Here is a 10,390-nt window from a genome sequence, read left to right on the forward strand (position 1 = left end):
AGATAAAGAAAGACAACTACCACCAATGCAGTTCAGTAACCCCCACTAGTTTCATGCAATTCATGTTTAAAGTATCAATGTCAGGCCAGAAAAAATTTTAAAAGAACAATCAAACACAATGACACCCATACACTGTTCAATATTTAAGCTATTACATAAAGCACTACCTCATTTCAACTCAAATAACATCCAGAAAGCCAAAAGAATACATGCCGAAGAACACAGAAGTAGTTGAACCAGCTATACCAAAGCCAAATTTATTACACATGAAATTCTGTCACTCTCTAGCAACTTGATAAATCATTGTGAAAGAACTGATCGCAAGCCTTCACAATGTGAACCATGGTTGCTGGTCAAGTGCACAAATAAGTCCCACTAGCATAAATATGGCTAACCTCATTGAAGTGTGCAATGCCATCCGAAACTGGCCTAAGACATACACCAGACAGCGTCATAGACCCTTGAGAAGAGAAATTCACCATCCCATTGACATCAAGTTCACCGTCTGCAGAATCCTGATCAACTGGCATTTTTGCCCTCAGCCGACCTGGAGGACCCTTGAGAGGAACATCAGAGATATGCCACCTAATCTCCTTCTCTCCACGAATCGCCTTTGGTGAAACCTCAAGCAAAGTTGGCTCAACTGGAAGCTTCAGAATAAAGGTCACATTGGTCAATGGCATGGGCAATGACGGGTTGGAGACATACTGTATCATTGCTCTGAGAAGCTTCCCAGTGTGGCGCTTCACGAGTCGAAGCCTCAGTGGCAGTGGAGTCAAACGAGGCTGCAAGCTATAAAGAATGAGTGGTATGGGATCTTCCATAGATGGAGTCCTAACGTGAAACAGTCCGTTCTGAAGGCTGCTAACACGAGAACTTTGCAGTACCGCCCTCTTAATGCTTGAGGTGCCTTCCAGTCGGAAGGAGAACTCCGTCTCTTTCCCAGCAGCCTTCTTCGGTGGCAACGTTCTCAGGAAGATGGTGCCTTTCAAGCCCACACGAGCAAGAAGAGACTCCCTGAACTCAGCATTGATCTCCTCCGAAATGAACATCTCAGGACCCGTCATCTCCTTTGTCTTTGTTACCAGGAGATTCTCCAGAGGTGTGCCAGCTCCCGCTGCCGCAGCGGCAGTAGCAGCCGCAGGGCTCGGGCCAGTGGCAAGGAGCTCGAGACCGGTAAGACCCTGGGCCTGGGTAGTCTTCTTCGTGGTCGTTATGAATTCCGATGCATCGAGCCCACCTCCGAATGGAGTGTTCCCTTCAATGCCTTCAAATGCTTCCGAGAGGGACGCCTCCTCGTTGCCAAACTCGATTCCACCGTAGTCCCCTTCGAACCCTTCCACCCCGATGAAAGTGGGCTTCGTGGCTTCGGCCGGAGGGAGAGTCGTGACCTCGAGCCCGGCAAGGGCCAGCGTCGGATCCGCCGTGCTGGCGGTCTGATCTTTGCTCTTCTTGAACCCTCCGACGAGGGCTTCGTCGGGCTTGTTGATGCGCTCGCTGGCGGCGAAGGGATCCTTTTCCTCCGGGGCGGCCTCCTCGGTCTGGTCCTTCTGCTGCTGGTCCTCGGTGAGGGAGGTGGTGGCGGGGGCGATGGAGACGGCGACCTCGTCCCCGGCGGCGAGGGTCTCGGTGGGGAGCTCGAAAAAGGCGGAGGAGAAGGCCTCGAGGTTGGCGCGGCGCTCCGTAGCGAGGGCCTCGGCGCCACCGGCCCAGGAGTCGGCGCCGCGGACGCGGTTCTCAGCGTCAATGGCGGTGTGCACCATCTTGGCGATGTTGTCGCCGTGGATGGAAGAGAGGATGTAGGCGAGGCGGACGCTGCCGACGCCGCGGAGGACGATATCAAGGGCCATGTACACCTCAGGGTACTTCCGGTGGAGCTTCTCCGGGGTGACGTCAACGCCACGGCAGGCGGCGACGACGACAGAGACGGCCTGGTTGACGGTGTTAATGCACTCGAAAAGGTTGGAGTGGTGGTCGGCGGTGGTGACGCCGAGGACATAAACCGAGTTGACTAGTCGATAGACAACGCGATACTTGCTCTCGACGCCGACGACGAGCTGGCCACCGGAGGCAGCAAGGGGATCGTCTCCGAGGGAGGAATCAAGATCGTCGGCGGAAGGGGAAGGGGACGAGGCGGGGACGGCGGAGGAAGAAGAGGGGAGGCCGCGGGCGGGGCCGGCGGCCGACGGGGAGAGGGAGAGGCGGGTGTGGCGGAAGGCGGAGAGGGCAGCGAGGGCGCGGGCGGGAGGGAACCACTCGCGAGTCTGGAGGAGGATATCGGGGCCATTGGCCGGCTGCAAGGAGAGCGCGAGACACGCCATGGCGATCGATCGGACAAGCAAACCCTTCTTGGATTGATTAGGTTTCAGATCTCTTTAGGGATTGCAAATTTATAAGGGGAGGGATCGGGATCGGAGGCGGAAGGACGGGGAAGGGGGACGGCTCTCTCCAATCTCAGATGTAGTGAGAGAAAGGGAAGAGAAAAGTCGCCGCATAGATTTGATGCCTTGGGTGCGGGGACATACGCATAGAAATTAGTATGCGTACTTTGTTTGGAGGGAATACATGCACAGACTTCACTTCAACCTCCATATATTTATTATATACTTATATTATTTTATAATAGGTTAAGATTATATTAACAAAATGCATGCTTACAACTTTAGTATAATAATCATATGCAAAATGTGTTATGGATTTTACTTATATTTATAATTGTTCCTAATAAATATTATGCCCAATAGTAAATTTGATAAAGATTCTTATAAAAGGAAATGCACTCACCATGTGACTATGGATTATGTGTGAGGGAAAAATTAATTAAAAATAAGAGAAAATCATATTCTTCACAACAATAATGAGGTGTTATAAACTATCAAGAGAAAAGACAATGACACTATTTAAGAGCTAATAATAAAATAAAGAGAAAGGAGTTTAATGTCACTTAAGGAAGTATGCAATATAAATGCATAAAAAGCTTTTAACTATATATGCATAAAAAGTATAATTCTTTTGATTCCTTTCTAAATTATTCTTGATTTTGATTAAAATTTTCATCTTTAATAATAGTATATTATTATTAAAAATAAAATTATATACCAAATCTCTCTAAAACTTCATCAATATATCTTTTATGAGACAGTCTTAATAATCATTAAGATATATCTTTAAATATCTCAATGCTAACAAATAACATAAATTATCTTATTCATATTCATTATCTTAATAATATCGATAAGAAATATCTTGATTTTATATAATAAATTTAGATCGTTATTGTCAAGCAAAATATTACTCATGTACAAAACTAATATAATAAATTTTACTATCACTTATATTAAATAATAATATTATAAAATTTTACATATCATTATTTATAAGCTTACTTAAATGTCATAAAAAGTTTTTTAAATTTACAAGCTTTAGGTAGTTCTACGTAGATCTTCTCATTTATATCTCTATTCAAAAATATAATTTTTATATTCATCTAATATAATATTATGAATCAATAACAAGTCTTTTTTAACATTTGAAGATTTTCCGGTTCTAAATTTCTTGTGTGCCTCGAATCATTCGAGGCGATCGGCACCTGACAAGAATATTTGTCAATTCCTATATGATAGGGTGTAAGTTGCAAAGTTGAGCCAATTTAAAGCACACATATAGCATCTTGGTTTAATCCGTCTCTCGATCCTTCTCGACATCAAAATCAAATCGAGCGATTTCGTTCACTTTCGAGGTTTAAATAAGGGGAGATAAAACAGAAGAGATGAAAACCAACGGCTGTGATCGACAATTCTACGAAAGACTACAAGTTTACAATCACCCACAAGCGCGGAGCATTTCGTTCGACATCTCCATCAAACCAAAGCAGAAATGAGGAAGAAGAGGAAATCAAGCCCTAATCCAACGCGCTATCTCTTTCTTCCTCTAGGCAGAGCGAGGAGGGCCGGCGCCTATCCGCCGAAGCCGTAAAGGGTGCGGCCCTGGCGCTTGAGGGCGTAGACGACGTCCATGGCGGTGACGGTCTTGCGGCGGGCGTGCTCCGTGTAGGTGACGGCGTCGCGGATGACGTTCTCCAGGAAGATCTTGAGCACGCCGCGGGTCTCCTCGTAGATGAGCCCCGAGATGCGCTTCACCCCACCCCGCCGGGCCAGCCGCCGGATCGCCGGCTTCGTGATCCCCTGAATGTTGTCCCGCAGCACCTTCCGATGCCGCTTCGCCCCGCCCTTCCCCAAACCCTTCCCTCCCTTCCCGCGTCCCGACATCTCTTTCCCCCTCTCGGCTGTGGATGGGCGACTCGTGGTCGAAGGTTCTTTTATGGACTGCACGCGCTCAAGCTGACCGTCAGATGCGGAAGCGATCCGTGGGAAGCATCTGTTTGTATTTCTGACCGTCTGATTACCCGATCTGACTTCTCATTGGTTGAAGCGAGCTCCTACTCGGATTGAGGTACCTTTAAATAACCCTCCCTCATATTTACCTTTAAATTTAGCATTTAGGCGTTCACTTATATAACATTAGTTAGTAATCTTTTTTATGAAACACTATTATTTACTATTCTGCCATCAACAATGAACACAAACAGCATTTTATGAAATACTGTTATTTACTATTCTGCCATCAGCAATGAACACAAACAGCCAGTAAGATGGGAAGACCATAACTTACATGATTGATGTTTTAGTTAGACTTAATCAAGCAATATAGAAAATACAAAGAAAGGCAAAAGAAGATCTAAGAAAATTTTACTAAAAATAATTTTAAAAACTCTTGATTTAACAAGAACTGTTAATGACAAAAGAATCCAAATTATGGGTTTTTGTCGATTATGGTGGTAACATTCACCAAATAATTAGGACATTATGGCTTCTAAAATATATGGTTGCACAAGTAGGGTGGAAACATGTTACATGTTTTCTTAGGTAGAACAACCAACCAATTATTAGACGTCAAAATACTCCATCAAATTCCCTTGGGAAAGTGTTTCTCAACATTCACCAGCCTAGCAGCAGCAGCTTCAAGAGAGCCATTCTAATGTAGAGGCCATTCTTGGCTTGTCTGAAATATGCAGCTCTAGGATCACCATCAACATCCACAGTTATCTGCAGAGGAATTTAACTTCATGAATCACAATCCTTCGGAGAGAAATCAAGTTTGAGTCATTTTGCTAGCGAAATTTGTACAGAATGAAACATAAAGATAGGTTGCAACATTTAGAAAAAGAAAATGTCACTAAGAAACTAATAAGTTTAGTTTCAGTGCATATCAAGAACGATTTTGACCAAAAATTCCATTTAGTGCAAAAGGTTGAGTGACCTTTGTTTTTCATCAGCTATTACCGAGTTGAGAAACAGGTATTTTTAAGTCGATGTTTGTTGTCAAGACTATTCTTCTTTCATTCTACAAAACTGACAGAAATAGATTCGGATGAATTCACGTACCTCATCGAGCCTTGGGAGAGGATGCATGATAACGGCATGCTTTGGAAGCACATCTAACACCTTTTTGTCCACTATGTACTTACCACGAGCTGCTTCATAAAGGTCTATCCTCTCACCAAATCTTTCTTTCTGAATGCGAGTTTGATAAACAACATCGCACTTTGAAGCAACTTCCAGTAGATCTGAGCTTTCTTCCCATTCAACACCCATGGATGTCAAGTAGTCTTTGATATCATCCTACATTGTAATATCATAAATCTAAATTATGACAGCAAAGTATATTTATCCACGGGAGCAAAATCGATGGTGCCTGTAAACATTTATTTAGAATTTAGAAGCAAAAGCAATGGCAATAAGGAGAATCATACCTTCATCTTCACAACATCTGGTGCAACAAAGTAGATCTTTACTTTTTTATACTTGGCTATCAAATATGCCAGTGATCTAACGGTCCTTCCATTCGCAAGATCGCCGACCAAACCAAGTGATATTCCATCTAGTCTACCTATTTCTCTTTTGATGGTGTACACATCCAATAAAGCCTGCAAAAACAAATTTCCTAATCATATTATAGAGACCTATTGACCATAGAGTTAAAATCTTCTTCATCCAGACTATCTAAAACATCAGCCTTCCAATCCAAAATTGGCCACAGCCAAACCCAAATGCCCAAAAAAATTCACATCCTTGTTTTTTGATCAACTAGTAAAACACAGTATTGTGCAAGACAACCCACATATTTCACAAATAAAAGAAATAACAAACATATGCTACAGATTGTGTATAACTAACTAATTAGAATGACGTCAAATATATTGAGGCATGATATAAAAAAAATCATGAAAGAGCAAATATATTAAATTGAGAATTTTGTGTAGCAGTCACATCATCAAATGGTTATTGCAAAATTAAATGTTATTTTAAAACAAAATTTTATTCTTCGATTATTAAAAAGCCAATAATTTGAAACACACACTAGATGCATGCACGATCTTCTTATCAAGAGTGCATTATGAATCAAGCTCTACATTGCCTCCAAGATTTTACAAAGAAAGTTCTGAACAGATTAAATGGATGCTTCGAAAAGGAAATGTCAGAACAGCAGTGACCTTTAACAGAAAGGAGTACCAGTTTTTCATACCCACAATTTATGAGAAGATTTGTATTTAATATCTGATTTTGTTCCATTTCCTTGTGCCCAGACAGATAAAAGTTGCATGGTATATTTTTTATTCTGAAAGTACAGGTTCCATTTGAAAACTGTACAACTCTTTTGACATAACTGCATAACCAACATATTTATCTATGAAAACCTATGGGCAAAATATCAATCGGACCAGGGAGTACTAGAACTAAAAGGTTCAACCACAAGCGACCAATTCTAGCATATTTATCTATGAAGAGGAGCTTGAAAAGTAGGTCTAGGTAAATTAACTTCATTTAATTGAGCACCACTTGAAATAAAGAAGCTGGATAATATGTATCAATATAGACCCAGATTGCCAGAAACATTGGGCTTGCACAGGGTGCCACCACGACAGTAAGCCATCTGGCTGCATGCTGACCCTTCTGGACATCCTTTAACTTCCTGAAAATTATAGGGTATAAATAGTACAGTGAAACATCAAAATGGCATCTCTCTTGCCACAGAATGTCCTATTGACTAATCATCACTTGAAATAAAAGAAACTATTCCCTTTAAGCTCAAACATCTCTTAAGAGTACATACAAAATCATAACTCTAGCTTTTGATCAGATCAATTCACCTGACTCCTATATCCTCCACCCCAGGTCAATAGGTAGGGAAGTTAAAAAAACAGGATTGGAATTACAAAGGTAATCTAAATCACAAGCTGAAAGGTAGGAATGGCAAACAGACTATAGAAAATTCTAAAGTACTATCATTAAAGAATAACTTAAGGTGGTTTGATATGAGAGGTATTCCATCAAACTGCATGGAAATTTTGCATATGGTTACAGGTCTGTTTGTCCCTAAATTGAGTGTTTGTAGGCACAAACTATATCAGACCCAAAAATAAAAACACAAAAGGGTCAAGCTTAATCTTAGAATTGTACATCCAATAGAAATAGGGTAAAAAAACTATAGAAAGTCAACCACAGAAGTTAAAAATGCAAAAGGAAGATCAAAATTTAGACTGTATGCTCTTAAACAAAATGAGTGCATCATATCACATCGATATGAATGCCATGGTGACTACAAAATAAGGTCATTTTTTACAAGCATCTTCAATAAAATCTGCAGGACTATTATATGTCGTGGACCAGATATGTAATACAAAAAATGTAAGATAAGAGGTCATAATTAAAATCATAATCTTATTTGCTTTTATGCCCCTGCAGCACTTTCAAGAATTCATCACAGCCTTAACGAAATGTTTTCTGTCAAGGTAATGAACTTTTGATTATAATAGTTATCCTAATTTGACAAAAACTTCCTGAGACCAAACAAGTTTGGACTCAGAGTCATTAAGGTATGAGATCTTTTATTCTCCTTTGTTCAGATGGTAAAGCAAAACAAACTTCTCAACAATAAAATACAAGGCTGCCAACAATAAATTCTCCTTTGTTTGAGAGCAAATGCACTGTAATAGCTTCAAATTTATATTCTAGCATCATTACAAACAGGAAACAAAACAAAAATCCTCTTCCATACCTGTGTTGGATGCTGACCTGGACCATCCCCAGCATTTATTACAGGAATATTGGCTGTAGAAGCTGCCCGCTTAGCAGCTCCACCTTCAAAGTGTCTCAGAATAATTATATCTGAGTAACCTTCAACTGTCCTTATAGTATCTGTAATCATGCTTGCGGCTCATAAGTCTTGCTTATACAAGTCATAATAAAACAAAACTATCAGCTAGAGTAAAACCATACCTTCAAGAGTTTCTCCTTTTGCGGCGGAAGAAAATTCTCGTGCATTTTCCGTAGTCAAAACTTCTCCACCTAATCTTTTCATGGCAGACTCAAACGAAAGTCTAGTCCGAGTCGATGGTTCATAAAATAGAGTAGCCATGAGATATCCTTTCAGTATATTGCTCCCCGGTGAATTCTTCTCAATTTTTTCCATCTCAAAGGCTACCTCAAATATTCCATTCAGAATATCCGTATCAAATTGTTGAGATTCAATGACATCATCGAGTTGAAACTTGCCGGCACATGAAACAGGAAACTTTTTGGTATCAAGCGAATAGCGCTGACTGGCGCTGACATGTGGTGGATTAATGGAAGCAGGATGTGCTCGGAAAAAGAGTGGTTTTCTGACGGTGCTCGTCGAAAGAGGGCAATTAAGTGTTCGATGGGAATTCACGCGAGCATTGCTTGAAATCCTTGCACATGGATTCCAACCATGGATGCCTTTCTGCATGACGGGAGCCGACAGAGTGGAGGAAGCCATTGCACCTGAAGAAGCAATCAATAACAAGGAAGAATCAGGAACCCTAGAAACCTCCGAGGACAACAAAGAACATACATTCACAGATCACTCAAAAAGCGATGAACTTATTGGTGATTCGTTCCACCGAACAAGTTTATGGGGGCAACGAGGGGGTTTGGCAGCGGCATGAGCGCAGAATCACATAAACGATGCGACAGAAAGCGACGACAGTGGAGCAGATCACTACGTAATGCAGGTGACCCGTTTGTCCAAACGGTTGTGCCTCCTATCAATCTACAGATAGTGCAATAGGGCAGGTCTTTATAACATGTTACCAGAACAAACGAGAGGTGCCAGTGGGGCAGCAGCCGCGGCAGCGGGTGCAGCGGCGGTTGCGGTAAGAAGCTGAGGGAGAGCGGGCGGCAGAACGGCCGGAGGGATCAGCGGCGCTCTAGGGATAGCAGAGTGGTGGGATTGGGGAGGAGGGTTTAGGGAGGGCGGAAGGCGGGGATGGCTACTGGTGATTGGTTGCGGTTAGGGAAACCAGAAGAGCCGTCGATTCTCCCTGAAGATACGTACGCAGACACATACGTACGTATACATAGTGGTCCTTCCGTGCTATCCCTGCGTACAAGCCCAAAACGTTAGCCTGAGCTGATTGGCCCATCTGGTCTGGCCCCACCGCACTGACTGACCCGGAAGCCTTAATTAATTAGTATTTATTTATCAGACTAAGAAGGCTACTTATAGAAAGAATTAATAGAAGCATAAGATCAAAGAATATATTCAACACTAAATATTTCCAATTATATTATTAATTCGACCAAAGAAATATAAAGAATAATTAAAAAAAATTATAAGGTATTTATAGAATAAATACTCTACATCTTCTTAAATCTATGATTCTAAATCAATTATGATTTTCTATTTCAAGTGAGTTAATATAATTAAATTATACTTACCATTCAATCAGAAAAATTATACGATATCCAAAATTACTAAATTGTTCTCAGCAAAACTGTGTGTTCGTCCAACCTACTTCACTTGGCTTTTGTTTGGCTATTATGACCCAATGTATGTGAAGTTATTACTTCTATCGTCAAAGTCATAAAGTTTGCATGTTATTTCTCACTTCAAAAATACTTTTTTTTTGTTATATTACTAAAGTTTAATTATAAAATAAGGGGTCAACTATATTAAATTTTTTAATACATATTATTATTCTATAGTTCCCCACGTATACATCGTAACACTTTCGATTAGTCGTACATTGGAAAAGGATAATATTAAAATTGATCTATAATTATCTAAGTATATTATTATTGATTATAATTTAAATATTTTGATCGATGATTTAAGTAAAACGAAATTGATAGACTAATTAAACCATCGTACCCGAATCACAATATTATTTGTTCGTGACACCGATTATGTCTTACATCATCATAGTTTGATATGAGCTATTACTATTAATTTTAGTTTAAGTATTTTGATTGATAATCTAGGTTAAATAAAGTTATAATAACATATATATAATATAATATATATAATT

At 40.7% G+C, this 10,390-nt stretch overlaps 3 protein-coding genes across 3 annotated transcripts; all 3 read right to left on the bottom strand.

The window, feature by feature from the left end:
- Positions 1–80: 80 nt before the first annotated feature.
- On the bottom strand, positions 81–2,473 carry LOC103980014 (uncharacterized). Its single transcript, XM_009396303.3, has one exon. The coding sequence runs from the start codon at positions 2,319–2,321 to the stop codon at positions 354–356; it is 1,968 nt and encodes a 655-aa protein (XP_009394578.2). The 5' UTR covers positions 2,322–2,473; the 3' UTR covers positions 81–353.
- A 1,297-nt stretch (positions 2,474–3,770) lies between these two features.
- On the bottom strand, positions 3,771–4,283 carry LOC103980013 (histone H4). The gene has a single exon (XM_009396302.3). The coding sequence runs from the start codon at positions 4,266–4,268 to the stop codon at positions 3,957–3,959; it is 312 nt and encodes a 103-aa protein (XP_009394577.1). The 5' UTR covers positions 4,269–4,283; the 3' UTR covers positions 3,771–3,956.
- Positions 4,284–4,738: 455 nt separating this feature from the next.
- LOC135632415 (aspartate carbamoyltransferase, chloroplastic-like) lies at positions 4,739–9,392 on the bottom strand. The gene is made up of 6 exons (XM_065140978.1): positions 9,174–9,392; positions 8,340–8,864; positions 8,119–8,258; positions 5,813–5,986; positions 5,445–5,681; positions 4,739–5,105 (listed from the first exon to the last, which is right to left on the bottom strand). The coding sequence occupies exons 2-6, from the start codon at positions 8,857–8,859 to the stop codon at positions 4,998–5,000; spliced, it is 1,179 nt and encodes a 392-aa protein (XP_064997050.1). The 5' UTR covers positions 8,860–8,864; positions 9,174–9,392; the 3' UTR covers positions 4,739–4,997.
- Positions 9,393–10,390: the final 998 nt, after the last annotated feature.

The sequence above is a fragment of the Musa acuminata genome, chromosome BXJ3-3 (assembly GCF_036884655.1).
Source record: "Musa acuminata AAA Group cultivar baxijiao chromosome BXJ3-3, Cavendish_Baxijiao_AAA, whole genome shotgun sequence".
Lineage (NCBI taxonomy): Eukaryota > Viridiplantae > Streptophyta > Magnoliopsida > Zingiberales > Musaceae > Musa > Musa acuminata.

What these genes read in the sequence shown, in the direction of transcription:
- LOC135632415 (XM_065140978.1), bottom strand. Translation starts at nt 8,859, where the DNA reads ATGGCTTCCTCCACTCTGTCGGCTCCCGTCATGCAGAAAGGCATCCAT. An exon ending in AAAAGGAGAAACTCTTGAAG is followed by an intron (nt 8,259 to 8,339) that starts GTATGGTTTTAC and finishes GCATGATTACAG; the next exon opens with ATACTATAAGGACAGTTGAA. An exon ending in CAGATGTTGTGAAGATGAAG is followed by an intron (nt 5,682 to 5,812) that starts GTATGATTCTCC and finishes ATTACAATGTAG; the next exon opens with GATGATATCAAAGACTACTT.
- LOC103980013 (XM_009396302.3), bottom strand. Translation starts at nt 4,268, where the DNA reads ATGTCGGGACGCGGGAAGGGAGGGAAGGGTTTGGGGAAGGGCGGGGCG.
- LOC103980014 (XM_009396303.3), bottom strand. Translation starts at nt 2,321, where the DNA reads ATGGCGTGTCTCGCGCTCTCCTTGCAGCCGGCCAATGGCCCCGATATC.